Source organism: Rutilus rutilus (assembly GCF_951802725.1).
Source record: "Rutilus rutilus genome assembly, chromosome: 16".
Lineage (NCBI taxonomy): Eukaryota > Metazoa > Chordata > Actinopteri > Cypriniformes > Leuciscidae > Rutilus > Rutilus rutilus.
In genome coordinates this window covers 25,110,091-25,125,827 of record NC_140224.1, presented here as the reverse complement: position 1 = coordinate 25,125,827, position 15,737 = coordinate 25,110,091, and the positions used below count along the sequence as shown (strand labels likewise).

Genomic DNA, 15,737 nt, shown 5'->3' with positions numbered 1-15,737 from the left:
CAACCCCCCTAAAACCATAAAACTAACTTTATGGACCTCACGTGACTTTTTTAGAGCTACATGTTGATGTTATGGACTGGACTTCAGAAGAAAATAGTCAGGTGGATTTGTGTTTCCAACCAAATAATGCAGATGGTTAGAATATCGTTAATAAGTTAAGGTGTTGAGTTGTTGTGCTGTGACACATAGGTGCTGAGTTTGAGTATTGCCATTTTATAAGCCATTTTCTTTACCGATATCCATAGTTTGCTCGCAGAGCGCAGCAAAAACTGAATGGACTATATGCAACAGAACACATTAACAGTAACACCCATGGCTTAATTTAAGATAGCCTATACGTGCACAATGGTGATTTCATTTAAGAGAAAATTTAAGTATTTAAAGTGTAAAATATCAGGTGATGAACTGGTGGGTGAAATAAGAACTAGTGTCCCATCATGTAATGAATTGTCCAACGTTGGGATCACTAACCAAACAGGCCTAAACAAAAAGAGACTTTCATGTATGACTGAGAGAAAACTTTATTTTTCTTTTTGGATCAACTCATTTCAGTTCAGACACAAATACAAAAAAAATGGCAGAGATACCATCAACATGTCAATAACAAAACATTTTTTTCTCCAACTTTTAACACAGAACGTTCATAACTCACGTTGTGCACTACAAATAACATATTGGTCACTACTGTATAAAGACATTCTTCATGGACATCTTACGAGCCCAAAGTAATCTTGTGCTGCAGCCTAAGTACACAAATGTAAGTGCGAAAAGATTATTTGTCTCGCGATGCAGGTATCATCTATACGAGAAATCAAAAAGCCCGGTACATAACAAGAATATAGCATGTTGCGTGAATAATACATGACGTTTCAATACAAGTTCAAGGATACAACAAAAGTTTCTTTTCTTTTTTTTTTTTACACTATCACTTAAGATAGTTAGGTAGTGCGAGTTGTACTGTACATAATTCTTGTAACAGGTCTAGAATACGTTGCACGAATAGCTCACATGGAACATGCTTTCCTCCACGAATGTATAAACTTGACACACTTGACATTCACACTCATTTTATGGCAATTGTAACTAGTTTAGCATATGTGATAACAATATTCAAGAGCTGACAATTTTTGAGTTGCACGGGGGAAATCACACGTCGTCAGGTGATACCAACAAGCTGAAAGGTGCAGCGCTGTAACAGTAGTCGAATTTTCCAATTAATGTGACGTGATTTGCTCAATTTTGAAATGCGCTCCCCGCCGTAGCCAGACTCATGCTTTTCAGTTTATTGTCCTTCTTCCATTTCATCCTGCGATTTTGGAACCAGATTTTGATTTGCCTCTCTGAGAGGCAGAGAGCGTGAGCTATCTCTATTCTCCTCCTGCGTGTTAGATATCTATTGAAATGGAACTCTTTCTCCAGCTCGAGCGTCTGGTAGCGAGTGTAAGCTGTTCGAGCCCGTTTCCCATCAGGTCCAGTCATATCTGGCATAAGCAAGGGCAAAGAGATAATAAGCAAACATCACCAAGCCATCAAACGGAAATGGACTTAAATGTCCGTTACATTTTGGATGTTGGACTGCTGGCTGATTACAGTATATTCAAGGCGACGTGTAGTTTAGTAGCCTACCATTGCATTTTATGGCTTTATTGCTGCACACATGCAATAATTTTACATGCAGTCACCTCCCAGATAGAGTGGTTATTCTCTATTTAATCTATACTTAGGTGAAATCAATGGTTCGTCAAAGGATTATTATTTTTTGTAAGACAAACATTAGTTCTTCTAAACGAATAAAAAAACATGCATTTAATCCACGTATAATTCAACTTCTTTAATAAGCTGTTATCATCCAAATAAGGCTTTAAAATGTTCACTCTATAATGCCTAAATAAAAAAGGAGATGTGTATACCATGGTTAATGTGCAGCTTCCTCATCCATGGGAATATCTGTGGAGTTTGACCGTCGTTGGGTGTTGTAGTCGAGGTCGCCACAGATTCTTGCTTCTGCGTACGTGTGGTGCTGGTGGTCTGTGCTCCTTCCTCGGTCTCGGACGAGACATTGGTATCGTCTGTGTCCGCAAAATGTGTGCTATTGCTGCTGGTGAGATTGTTGCTGTTGGTGAGTCTGCTGTTGCCGGTTGGTGTGCTCTGATCAGATGGAGGAGATGAACCCTTCAGTTCCAGAGTCTCGCTGGTGGCACAAGACAGGGGATTTGGAGACGAGAGCGAGCAGCTCGACTGTCTGTACCGGGTCTCCTGACCCGTATTTTGGAAAGAGCGAGAATTATCTCCAACTTCCCCGAAATGGCCATTGTTGGGACGATTTACACTAAGGTCTATTCCATTGTAGTTGTAACCGAAAGACCCGGAATGCATGCTGGTGGAGTCCCTGTAAGAAGCGTTCATAGCGCCGTTTGTACCATAATTTAGTAACTGATAGTCAGACCCATTTGGATAGCGCCCTGAGAACGAGTTTAGAAAATAAGAGCTCATTTGGATGTTTTAAAATGTCTTGATTTGTAGATCTTGGTCGTTAAAATCCAGCGCCGCACAATTTATGATGTAATAATGAATTATAGCAATGCACTGTACTTCGTTTTTGCCATGTATGCGGCCAAATATGGGAGAGCGTTAGGGCATCACGTGCCTTTGTTGACCAGTCGTAAATTCTCTCTGATGACTTCAAGAGGTAATTCATGCTCTATGGTTACAAATGATGACGAAATGATGATCGTTAGGTTCAACTCAATGGTGCCTCCCCGTCGAGCGCCACATCCCACGTTAGCGGAGGGCGTCACCTACTGGAAGAACTGTAACATAACCAAACACCTGCCAATTTCGGAAAGCCTTTTTGCTGCATAATTTTGTAACACAATTGCTATTGGAACACTAACGCTAAGTCGTATTTACAAATAGATGTAAGCTAAATTAAGGCAAAGTGTGAATATTTCTCGTCATTTTTCTTTTCCTTTTTTTTAGTTTTAGACTCTCAAAGCAATCTTGGCTGTTTCAGCGACTTTATTCAGTGATTCCATAGGCTACCAAACCGCATAGTTGGCTTCTTAACATAGGTTAGTCAACCTGGTTTTTGATAGTCAAACTAAAACATAGACTAGATCTACAAAATAACAACAAAAATGAATAAATAAATCAAATAAAAAATAGGCCATATTCCTATTTCAAACTGACCAGCACAGCTTCACGAGGCAGTAAAGAGTTGGAAATTAAAAAAAATATATATATAGGCTATATAGCCTAATAACAATAATAATAATAATAATAATATAGGCTATATATAGGCCTAGCAGATGTCTATCAGATAAAATATTTTATAACAACGCATAAAGCTGATAATAAAATGTCTCTGGCTCATTGAGAAGATGCCCATACAAATAAAGAAGGATAAACCACAGTATTGTTAAACAATCATTTTATTGACAAAATGACATTGCTAACAATGTATGATAACGTGTTATTCTTAGTGCATTCACATATACACATACACAAAAGTGACGACCCAATAAATTAAGCATCAAAATGTTCCATTTTCTTATTTTTCTAGCACACAACATTGAACCACATATTCAATGTAAGACCATTAATCCCGATGTTTTAAACATGAAATTATGATTTCTTTCAAATTATAGGCATTAGAATATTCAAACAGCGAGAAAACATTTGTCTTACTAGTTTAGATAGGCCAAATACCGCAAAATATATAGTGGTAAAAGCACCTCCCATATCTTTTACCGTCTTTACAGAGGTGATTTAGAAGCATGTTTTTTTTTTTTTTTTTGAAAAAAAGAAAGTCTCTCTTGAAGCTTATTAGGGCAACATAAAACTTATTAGGTAGTTTTTTTCTTGTTGGACAGACCAGTACTTATTAGTTCAAACTACAGGCTACATGTTATGTACAATGTTTCCAGGGCTTCGTCATAAGCTGCTTTTAACATTTACCCCGCCTTTCCACCATCCTCCTCTTCGCTGCCCTTTGCGGAGTTCATCACTTTATTCTCCTTTTTCCATTTCATTCTACGGTTTTGGAACCATATCTTTATCTGACGTTCCGTCAAACAGAGAGCGTGCGATATTTCAATTCTTCTCCTTCTGGTCAAATATCTGTTAAAGTGGAACTCCTTTTCCAGTTCAAGAGTCTGAAACCGAGTGTAGGTTTGACGACCCCTGCGGCCAGTGCTTCCAGGCATTCCTGTCAAAAAGGTGAAAAAAAGACATGCTAGGTCAACATCCAGTAAACATAAAAAACAGGACAACGTGAACAATAAAAGAACACTGTTACAATCGTTACCATTATCATTATTACGAAGACTGGTATTACTGCAGCGACATCAGATTTGACATCTGCATTTTATCTAGCCCAACACGTTAAGAAATGATATTAAAAGTCTTCAGTTGAGTGCATCTTACTCTAATAGATAGCCTAATAAAATGTGGAAGACTTGCGCGCTTATACTTTACGGTTACTAAAATGCGCAATAGGCTATTCAGGATGCAGCAATTTATTTTACCTGGGTAGCCTATACCTGTCCCTAAAGATTGCAGACTGTGTATCTCTTCTTTTATATGTTGACATAGAGTCGTAGTGGAAAGTCTGACATGCAAACGTGTCTTACCATTACACGAGTTCATCCTCTGCATCCACGGGTAAACCGGGGTACACGGTTTGTCTTCACTGTTAAAATATCTCTCTGTAGCCTGTTCAGAGCAGTCCGTCTTGCACTGGTCCTGAGTTAGGACCAGCGAATCTTCCAGACCTCCGATAGCGCACGAGCGGTCAGCGGTTCGGTAAATGTTCGGTGTTGTGTAGTCACAAGCACTGGTGGATCCGCTTCGTCCAAAAACGCCCCCAGCTTGCTGGTAATACGAGGAGGTGTAAACCTTGTCCTGGACATTGGTAGCTCCGAACGTAGCGCTTGGATAATGTCTTAAAGGATCTGTATATCCAGAGGAATATAACGGTATCTGACCCAAGAAAGACTCCTGTCCTCCGGGTAGGGACACGGGAAAAGTTGAGTTGACGAAATAGGAACTCATGGGGTGGCCAGTGTTATTGTCCGAGTGTTATGATTTGTTGTGTTTTATAGTCCAAGTGGTTTTTGCCATTACTTTATCTGAGATTTGGTTTTAGCCGAAGGGGGGTGGCGAGGTGCCAATCTGAGACCGCGGGGAAACGGACCAGCTGATCAGTGCCTGACCAATCCGAAGCACTTCTGACAACAGGATAACGTGTGGTGGGGGCCCTCTTGTTGCACAGAATGGAATCCCCAGGGCATATCAAAACACTCAGACGCAAGTGTTTTTCTCCGTTTAACGCATAAAAAAGAACGAAAAAAGAAACCTAAAATGCAATAATATCAATAAACAATTACTTTATAGGAGTACGTGGTTAATAATTAATTCCCGCAGCACATTTTCTATTTTTTTTTAACGAAATATTCAGCACGCCTCAAATATGTGTGCAACTGGACGTCATTTTCATTTCGACTGTCTTCATTAAAAAATGTCCAATGTTCAAAATTTTGACAATCATGCAGGCATTATGGCTTAATTCAGGTGCACGAGAGAATTTAAGAGACGTTCAGACGGACTCTCACTCTCTAACACGAACTTGTACTGACCTTTACCCTCTTTAGCCTAATAATACCGTATTGCTGTTTACACAAACAGCGCGCATTCTTGCTATAAAAATAAAATAACCCAGCACAGATAAGACACAGACACAACTTGACTTCAATACGCTAATTTATGAAGAGTGATTATGCTCGTTTTAGAAAGACTTTAACTTGGGCGCATTTTCAATATAGGCCTTCCAAACAATTAATATCTATCTATCTATCTATCTATCTATCTATCTATCTATCTATCTATCTATCTATCTATCTATCTATCTATTTTACCGTTCAGAATGGCTTTCACGTTGTATATCGAAATATTGTGTAATTTTCTCCATGCAGATGTGCAACATATTTAGTGAACTCATGAAAACCTGCTTCAGCAATACATTTATGTAACCACAGCGGACATACAACCAAGCAAATTTCCTATATTAATAAAAACCATGCATCAATGGTAAATAGAAGAAAATACAAACTCAACAATCCACGTAAAAAAATAAATAAAAATAGGCTACACCTAACACTTCCATTTTAAATTCAATCCAGCCCATGTCGTTCTTTGTTGTCTTGTTTAAAATAGACAACGTCAGAGTTTTAGCCTATAACACAATTACAGGACCGGTTTGCATTTTATTTTAAAATTGGAATGTCTATAGTGTCCTTGAAATATAAAAATTAATTAAAAACAAATGAATAAGTTAAACATTCTTTGAATTGTAATATTTAAATAATAAAGTGGCTTAAGCCTTTAGTTAATGCGAAAGGAAACCTTTCAGAAAAGCTAACCATTAATCACTATTCTGTTTTGTAAATTAATAAAAATTGATCTTTAAAGGTATTATTGAATATCGATATAGGCTGCTGTAAGTACTTGATGACGTTATCGTTGTGTTTATCACTTGGAAGGAGGATGGGACATTCTCGTATATTCTTAAGACGATTCTTTTGTCGTTATAATTAGATTAATTAGATGTCTGATTAAGTAAATTATAGATATGATCACCCTCTGACAGGATACAAAACTTTATTTTTTAATATTATATAGTATTGTATTATTAGTAGCCTAAACTTGACCCACTCACAGAAAGAAAGAAAGAAAGAAAGAAAGAAAGAATTTTTAACGAGGACGTTACACAATTTCAGTGCAAGGTCAATTTCTAAGTGCAGAGAAATATAAAATATCGTAGAGCAAGAGTAGCAACGACCATTAAAAATTAGACCCAATGCATAAACCATTCCCAAACTGCATTTGTCGATTACTTGCTCATTGTAGGCACACTTTGGTTAAACATATAGGCAACAATAGACGTCTTGAGTCAGTCAGATCACATGCAGAGAAGACCCAAACACAGACACTGGATTTCACCACAGTTACCACATCTCGTCACTAGATGACATCACAGAGCAAGAACTGAGAAAAGGTGTGCTTCTTCAGGGACACAGAACAATTTTTTGATTGTGATTGTAATTCAAAATCAAACACTATTTTGGTTATTCAGATTCAGAATGACAAAAGTATCAAGCCCATACAAGAAGAAACAAAATTATTGTTGTCCCACACAAAAAAAAAAAAAAAAAACATCAATTAGAAAGCTGTTGATGCTTTGAGACATAATCCTTCACAAATGTCCTAAGAAACATGAATGAATGATGGAGAGATGATGTCGTGGGTTTGAGCAAATTCCGTGAAACATTAAGCTATAAACAGCAGAAATTGCAATGGCTGAAACATCCAACTTTAACAGCCAACTTTACAGCCCTTAATTTAAAAATAAATCACAAAAGGACTTTGCAGATTACTGTTATTATGGGAAATTGCCTTGCTATTAAGAGACTCAGTAATGCTGATTTGTAAACTCAAAGTTAATGTAAATCTCATATTATTCATTTGAATGCAGCGGCCATCTTGTAACTCTGTAAATAATACTTGTTTTTAAGCATATATTTTTAGCCAAATAAAAAAGTGAGCATGTAAAAAAATGGATACAAATAGGTATATTTGTGACACGCATCATGTCGATCGTTTTAAACCGTCTTACGATGCCTGAGGTCTTACTGCATGTTCATACTAGTTCTTATCTACTTATCTATATCTGTTTGTGTTGTTATACAAAAGACATGCTCAAGAAGATGATATTGTGTAAGGAAATTTGTTTTTGCATCATGACATCGCTGGAATAAGTGGAGTACAGAAGCCTAAAGGTCCAGTCCTACCTTTTCTTTTCCCGTCCATCACCGCTTCAGTGGAATGATCCAAAACAATCTCGCAGATTCGTCGGTTAACCAGGATCTCGTGTCGTATTTTTTGGATGTAGCCTACGGGTAAGACCGACAGAGCTAAAACTTGACAAATTAGAGAAGAATAAACTAAGGTCCTCAGTGAATTTTGACCCTTGCACTCTTAGCTGATGTGAAAATCTAAAGACGCTTCGTACTAGCGTGACGTCGAGCTTTCCATCCATATTAACGCACACAATTCGCCCAGCTCAGGAGAATTTGTCTTTCCGTCTGCTTTAACAAAACGTAAAAAACATAAAGGACAGAGGTGCTACTGACTGCGCCCTGACCAAAAGAATGCTGCATTATAGCCACTTGGGAAATCATAAAAAGTTCATGTTCACAGAGAGCTGCTCACGTGACCCCTGTCAGCCAATCCACTGGCAGAACCACACATAAAGTTCTATCACAAAGTTGTAAATTTTCATAAACAGCTGTGAGTTTATTGCTTTGCTTCAGCAGCAACTCGGTCGCCGCCATCTTTATTCGTTAAAAGAGAGAAAAAAGCACGCCTTCACTTCATTAACAGCCAAAGATATTGGCTATATCCATTATTTTTTTGAAGATGAAGAATTAAGTCTATTAGGCTACTAGCTTTTCTGTTTTATAGATGGTTCATAGACCAGCTACACAAAGGTTTTGCAATGTTTATAACTAAACACAACGAAAATGTAACGAAATGTAAAGAGAAAAAACGATTTCCATTTAGGCTATAGAAATAGAGGCTATTTTGACCAGTTGTGGCTAAAACTAAAATGGACCAATTACACTAAAAATTAAAGAGCACCATTCCCTCTTTCTCAGTAGTGTGCGTTCTTTTGTCAGGTGACTTTAAGAGAAGAATAGACAAATGGAACGTGAAAGCTTTTTACAGCACTAAACATGCGTGGAGGAAAGAATTGCTTCCTGTATCTACGAACAAACACTTATTTCCGACATTTATTGGGGCCATAAAACAGTATAACCCAAAAGTGACCGAGCATGGTCTGTAGGTTATACCTCGAGAAGGCAATGCTCTTGAAGATCAGCAGCGCGTGCTGTCCAAAAAAAGGCCCAAAAAGCAGCATATACGAGGTATACATTCCGAATTATATTCATTTCAAATTTTAGCGTGTAATACATTGTATCCACTCTACATTCGTTTAAATTTATGAACTCAACAAGCATGTTTTTGAAATTGCATAGAACGCTACATTTGTTTGTGTAATAGCCTGCTAAATAAAATATAGAATCAAATTCTTACTCATTTAGCTTAACAAACGATATGCATGTCTGTGTTTTTCGTTATTGTATTCTTAAAACGTAAAATAAAAAATAATAATTCCATCCTCATAATATAAGCGTTTCCATCTGTTATATTTCGAGTTTAGTCATTTCTATTGAAGTTTAGCTTAAGAAAGAGAAAATCAGATAGACTGAGAATTATATTGAATTGAATTTAATGTAATATAATTAAATTACGTTTTTCTTTTAGGCCTATAAACGATTCTAAATGTACTTGAATTCGTTATTGTAGGCATATAGTAGGCAACAGTTTTATTTAAAAATTATTATAAATGTATTTATTAAAAGGACATTTTAATGCATGATTCTGCTAATAGGCCACACATTATGGATTTGAGCCCACAGAAAACGGTGATGTATAATATATATGTAGGCCTATATACCACCGTTTTCTGAGAAGAGTATGTAATACATATATGTACGTGTAATAGGCTACATTTACACACAAACAGAAGTCTTTTTACATTATATATTCCTTCAAACGTATTCTCGTCAATAATAGTATTCAGATAATAGAATATTTGCCCACATGAGATTAGATGAAAGGCCCTACGAAGTGTGGCATAATATATTTCGTTTTTTATTAATTTAGGATTACATTACAGCTGAAAAAAAAATAGGCCTATATTTAGTTACTCCCGTGAGATTGTTTTAGATTGTGATATTGATATTCTCAGAAATGTGAAAATATGCAGCTTTTCATAATTAAAACTTCAGAAAATATCTGATATAATTATAATTTAATAATGGTACATTTATAAAATATATAAATATGTAACACCTCTGATATAGGCCTCCCTATAAACGCTAACATTTTCTTCTGTCCAGGCCTCAAAATTCGTTTAAAAATAGGCCTACTTTCTTTAAAAATACGGGCTTTTAAAATGTTTGATTTCATGATGTCTTGCTCATAGAAAAAAACAACGAAATACAATTTAATACAACTGAAACCATTAAAAAATATTTATATTTATTCTTGTTCCCGACTGTAGACCCTTGTCAACATCAAAACGGTTTCATATTTTGTGGACACACACACACACACACACACACACACACACACACACACACACACACACACAGAGAAGGTAGGCTTGCAGCATTGGTTTCCTTATATTAAGAACCATTTGAGTGGCTTTTATCGTTCTTTGGAAGTTAAAAAGTATATCTGTATTTGAATATACAGCTCAATACCGTTTAGTTCTCAGCAGATAAACTTCAAATCAGTTCCTGTGTTTACTATACCCGTTGCATACATTGTTGTTTTAAAATAATGCAAATTCTTATGACATGCAGGCCTAGATTTTACCTTACTTTTGTTGTTTTGGCAAAAGAATATCATGCAACATTCATATTTCCATTATTTCGATTTCTCTTTGACAATTTAATAGGCCATAGTCTCTCTTTTTTCTAGAATATTCAACATTATTCTGGTTGGTCGTCCACTTATCAGTGGCCGGCTCATTTTATACATGAATACAAATGCAGATCACATTTTGCCAAAATAACGGAATTGGTGCAGGCTACCTCTAAACATAATCCTACATCGAAATTCGTCAATTTAGGCTATATTTAATATGCATTCTTCAGTAAAACGATCATACCAATATAATAGGCTTATTACAATTTTATTTGAAAACATGTAGGCTTACATTCCGTTTAACTTGACCAAAATCCTTTAATTTCTTGAATTAAAATTAAGGAGAAAAAAAGCATTAAAATGCCATCAAACCATTCTTGTTGTTCTGTATATTGAGGTGATATTATCAGCTTAAATACGACTTTAACTTTAATTCGAATTTAGCGAATTTTACAACTTTGCATTTTTGCATTGTCATAGTTTATCTTTGGTTTGAAATGATAGATCAATGATAATGACAATACTCTGAGGTCCATTTTGGACGACATAAAAAGGAAACAACCACTAGTTGATCTATTTCTTTAAACTCATTCAAGGAATATATATATATATATAATTTTCAAATCACACTATACCAGAGTAAATTACACACCACATTAATAGACCAGAGTGTACACAGAGAAGAGCTCAGTATCTTCAAATATTTAATCTCAGGCAATGAATGTCCTATAGACTGAGGGCAGCCAAAAGCTCTGAAAGAAAGGTATAGCACAATTAAGAGGCATCTGGCACTTGCTGTTCATAAAGGACGAGACAGAGATTGAGACCAGACTGCTCGGGAATCCAACCAGAGTAATAAAAGCCTGTAAACTGCCTGCAAGTGCTCATATTGAACTTTTGGCTTGGGGTCAAATGGTTTCGGTGGTCGACACTTTGTTGTCAATATATAGGCTGTGTAATATGTGAATAAGAAAAAAGTATACAGGCTTATATTTGTTCATTAATATTATTGCTTGCTTATTGTTATATGGCTTTAAGAGTAACTCACCATACCCTTTAGTTAGGCTACTTTAAAATATCCTCAGATCCAGGTCCTTTAAACACCTTTGAAACCTATACCAAGACAACTTTTGGCCACCCATGTTTATTGCAATCCAGCTCACATGTTAAAAATGATAATCAAAAGGCTACGTTATGACAACATATGTTTTTACATTTTCAACTTTTTATGTTATACAAGATTCAACACATTTTTTAGTCAGTTTAATTTAAGTTGAAATGACTTAAACATCCAAGTTGATTGTACTTAATGTTTTTTTTTACACGGGTAATGCGATTTTTATGCGCTTATTGGTTTACAATTTTATTTTATTTTTTATATTGATTTACAGTTTAATTAATTTCATTTTTATGAGACTGATTTACAAATGATTGAATCCATTATGGCTATTCGTACAATCGAGGCTTTTATATTTGTTTATTCGGGAAGTGAAGTGAGACAATAATTGAGACAACAATTTGGGTGTTTGTGAAGAAAAAGAAAACCTTTCATTATACAGTAGGCAATCCAGTGGAAGAGGAAAAAGAACAAAGGCGACGAAGGGATTCTTTTCTCATATTTTATTGTGGCTTCTTTCAGGAACCACTTCCAGTTAAAGACAATAGAAAATACAATAGAACAGTGCTTCCACGAAATATTTACACAGCATTTTAAGAATAACATTGTGCGTCTGAACCATCCCCTCTCAGGAAAGCGTAACGCATGGATACACTGACATTAATGATTGACGCAATGACCCATATATTAGGTAGTTCGGTTGTAGATTTGTAAACTTTAATAATCCCTTTTCGAACAGTAATTAACAATCACAAAAAGTGCATTTTCTTACAGTAAGAGATACAGTAATGCACTCACTAATGCTGATTCCTCACCCATGTTATAGGCTATGCTGTAGCAAAGTTGCTGAAGAGAACATATCTTGGGTTGTGGAAGATTTGAAGATAGGAGATAGACGCCATGCAGACCATATCCTTCTCCTCATATGCCCTCACTGCAGAGTAATCTACTCGAGGACAAACACCAGTGGAACCTTACAAAACTGAGATTGATACATCATCAAACCATAAAAAGCGGAAATAATCACTGTTGGAAAACAGAAATGCCTCAATGAACGGAATACATTTGATCGTCATTTTGAACCTCAAACTTATATTTGCAGCGATGGTTTTCTTTTACAGTCGACAGCCTATTTAGAATTACTGGAAGTCTCCGAGTCATCTTCTCCTGATGTGTGTTTTTCTGATACCTGGCTCCCCTCTTGCCCCTGTCTCTCAATTTCCTCTTGCTCCGTTTTGCTGCAGGGAAACTTGTCTTTGTTGTGTTCTTTTTTCCACTTCATGCGCCGGTTCTGAAACCAGATCTTGACCTGCCTCTCGGTGAGGGCCAGTGCGTGAGACACTTCGATGCGCCGCTTGCGGGTCAGGTAAGGGTTGAACAGGAACTCTTTCTCCAGTTCCAGCGTCTGATAGCGGCTGTAGGTCTGCCTGCCCCTTCTCCGGCCGGTAGCTATTTGGGGGGAAAGAAGCGTTATTTCCGGCCAAACAGTGTGTTTGATTGATCATATATCTATCTCTGTAAACGAAATAAAACAACAAAGTCTTAAAACTCTCAAAGTTTCTATTCATTGCCATTAAACAATGTGTACGGAGCAAACCGGATTTTCTTAAGGGGTGTTAATTCCTCACTAATCTATAGGTGCCATAAAGCGTTTAATTGGGGGTAATAAGTAGGCCTACCATTGTCTACAGTGTTTTATGTGGGACTGTAACAGACTAGGTGTTTCTCTTCGCTCATCTCACCTTGTGGTCTCATCCATGGGAAGAGCTGCGCTGCGCACGGTTCTGCACTTTCCAAATCATCCCTGATACTGTTGACCTTTAAATCCCCAAATTGCGTAAAATCCGCATCTGGAGCGCTGAAGAACGACTGTCTCTGTAAAGTGTCCTGGCCCAAGATGTTTCCCGTGGCATCTCCAGAGTAAGCGACTGCGCACGGGTTCTGTTGGTAAGATGCGTGGGAGAACGATGATGTACCGTGATGGTAGAATTCCGGGAACTGAGCCGAGTGCTGAAACGCAGATCCTGTGTTGTGACCGTACAGCACAGATGGTCTGCTTCCGAGATCCGGCGCGTACCCTGAGCAATCATAGCAGTTGGAGCGCAGAGAATCGCCTCCTTTAAATTTAGTGAAGAGGGAATTGACGAAGTAAGAACTCATTGCTTGTAAGATCAAGTCCCCGATCAACTTTGACAACTGTATTGAGGTCAAGCAGTCTATAGATGAGTAATGTTTTTGAGCAAATGCAGGGCTATTACTACAAGAAAAGTGAATTCATCCAGGTGGAAATTATATGCGTAAAATGTCGTAAATATTCACGCAAACAAATGTACCCGTAGCTGCACCCACATGACTCCTTAGTAACGGTCCCCGAGCAATAAATAGTTTTCCTTCTTTACTTTCTTTGATAGTGAGTTGCATTTCATATGAGCGTCAGTCATTGATTCCTTGTATCATTGGATGGACTCGCCATCTCCAAACAGACAAAGCGCGATCTTGTGATAGGAAGAGCTGGAGAGACTGAAAAGGGGAGATGAAAAAGGGGAGAGAGGGAGTTCTTGGGGAGGTAAAGGGGAAGGCGGAGTAGGACTGTTATTGGTAAACCATTTCAGTGCCAGAGCACATGCACACGACAAACGAAATGTTTCCGGTGGGATAACAAAACTAGATTTATTCAGGTCCACCGTATGATGAAAAATATAGGCTACCACGTTTGTAATTACAATCATGTTTGTTTTGATGATTAAGATTAAGGCTATTTTTGTGTGTGTCCATAAGTCTAATGCATGGGCTACTTACATAAGGCTACTTAGGAAACGTCATGAAGTGCAGAGTAGTTTCAAGGTGTTAAGGATTTTTATCAGTCAACTCAGAGAAGAAAAGACCACCCATGTTTAGGCTGTTTAGGTTTATATCAAGCTTGCATCTCAGAGAAAGGGAGAGACGGGTTACTTTTAATATTTGGGAATTTATGTAAGCTTTTATTTACTATATTTGAGATTTAACGGTATAAAAAAAAGAAAGAAAAAGAAAAGAAAAGTCAAGTTAAATTTTTTTTTTGTTGTTGTTGTAAAACGAGTCAAGAGTAAGGATCTCTCTTTTCAGGTTAGACTGGGAATTTAGGCGAGTTATCCTGTCTGGTTTTAGAGTAACACTGCCACCGTGTGGTGAACATTGTAAGTTCACTCGAATTCATTCAAGGATGACAAAGAATCTGTTGGTCTAAAATGGGAGATAACGGAATAATCTTAACGAATCCATGCGCACAAAAACATTCAACTAATAACATTGTTTGCTTTTAACTGTATTTTTTTCTTGGACTATCGAAAATCAAAAAATGTTTTTGAGTGTATGCTATTTTGGTTGTTTTCTTTCTCTCTCTCTTTCTGTTTGCACCATGAGAGGGAAAGGAGAATAGAGTAATTATGTGGAGAAAATGAGAAAGCAAACAACGCGGAGCTGAACAGCTGCACGATATTTTCATACCACAGTTGCTTTCATTTTCCGCACTTAGGCTACTTTACGACCAGAGGAGCAACTAATTAGATTTTTACTGCCTTCATTTTATGCACTATTAGATCAAGCCACGCGAAATTAAGCGTAGGCCTCTTCTGTATCAAGACCTCTGCTTCTGCATTTAACTCGCATTTCGCTGTAAAACAACCCCGTATTATTATTATTATTATTATCTGCTTTTATCTGTAAAATAATATTATTTAATCTTATTCTTTAATAATAATAATAAATTCATTTGCAAAAGTAAATTATTAATGAGTGTTTTTTAATATTATATTGCATTATTATTAGTCTTTCATACGTCAGAATAGCTCTAAAATGCGAACTAGTCTGGTGTGCATCGTTGAAGCCAAATGCATTTAATAAGGGAATAAAGAAACTGTTCATAACTGAACTCATTGCTTAGGTGCCAGACAGGATAAAAAAAATCAATCAAATAATTTAAAATAATTCTCCAAACTAACTCCAAAGTAGGATGATGCAAAGCTAAAGTACTCAGCAATGAGATGAAATTACACGGATGATTTCGGCAAGCAGTTTGCTTTTACGT

The 15,737-nt window shown here is 36.8% G+C and overlaps 3 protein-coding genes across 3 annotated transcripts; all 3 read right to left on the bottom strand.

Moving 5' to 3' along the window:
• Positions 1-412: 412 nt before the first annotated feature.
• On the bottom strand, positions 413-2,653 carry hoxb5b (homeobox B5b). Its single transcript, XM_084435137.1, has 2 exons — positions 1,911-2,653; positions 413-1,481 (listed from the first exon to the last, which is right to left on the bottom strand). Exons 1-2 carry the CDS (start codon positions 2,491-2,493, stop codon positions 1,234-1,236), a joined length of 831 nt encoding a protein of 276 aa, XP_084291263.1. The 5' UTR covers positions 2,494-2,653; the 3' UTR covers positions 413-1,233.
• Positions 2,654-3,519: 866 nt separating this feature from the next.
• Positions 3,520-5,106, bottom strand: hoxb6b (homeobox B6b). The gene is made up of 2 exons (XM_084434535.1): positions 4,632-5,106; positions 3,520-4,207 (listed from the first exon to the last, which is right to left on the bottom strand). Exons 1-2 carry the CDS (start codon positions 5,050-5,052, stop codon positions 3,954-3,956), a joined length of 675 nt encoding a protein of 224 aa, XP_084290661.1. The 5' UTR covers positions 5,053-5,106; the 3' UTR covers positions 3,520-3,953.
• Positions 5,107-12,166: 7,060 nt separating this feature from the next.
• On the bottom strand, positions 12,167-14,036 carry hoxb8b (homeobox B8b). The gene is made up of 2 exons (XM_084434821.1): positions 13,414-14,036; positions 12,167-13,120 (listed from the first exon to the last, which is right to left on the bottom strand). Exons 1-2 carry the CDS (start codon positions 13,829-13,831, stop codon positions 12,801-12,803), a joined length of 738 nt encoding a protein of 245 aa, XP_084290947.1. The 5' UTR covers positions 13,832-14,036; the 3' UTR covers positions 12,167-12,800.
• Between the last annotated feature and the right edge of the window lie 1,701 nt (positions 14,037-15,737).

Excerpts from the sequence above, each read along its gene's own strand:
- hoxb8b (XM_084434821.1), bottom strand. The coding sequence starts at position 13,831 with ATGAGTTCTTACTTCGTCAATTCCCTCTTCACTAAATTTAAAGGAGGC. Across the intron at positions 13,121-13,413 it reads CCCATGGATGAGACCACAAG|CTACCGGCCGGAGAAGGGGC; the intron begins GTGAGATGAGCG and ends CCCCCCAAATAG.
- hoxb6b (XM_084434535.1), bottom strand. The coding sequence starts at position 5,052 with ATGAGTTCCTATTTCGTCAACTCAACTTTTCCCGTGTCCCTACCCGGA. Across the intron at positions 4,208-4,631 it reads GAGGATGAACTCGTGTAATG|GAATGCCTGGAAGCACTGGC; the intron begins GTAAGACACGTT and ends CCTTTTTGACAG.
- hoxb5b (XM_084435137.1), bottom strand. The coding sequence starts at position 2,493 with ATGAGCTCTTATTTTCTAAACTCGTTCTCAGGGCGCTATCCAAATGGG. Across the intron at positions 1,482-1,910 it reads GAAGCTGCACATTAACCATG|ATATGACTGGACCTGATGGG; the intron begins GTATACACATCT and ends TGCTTATGCCAG.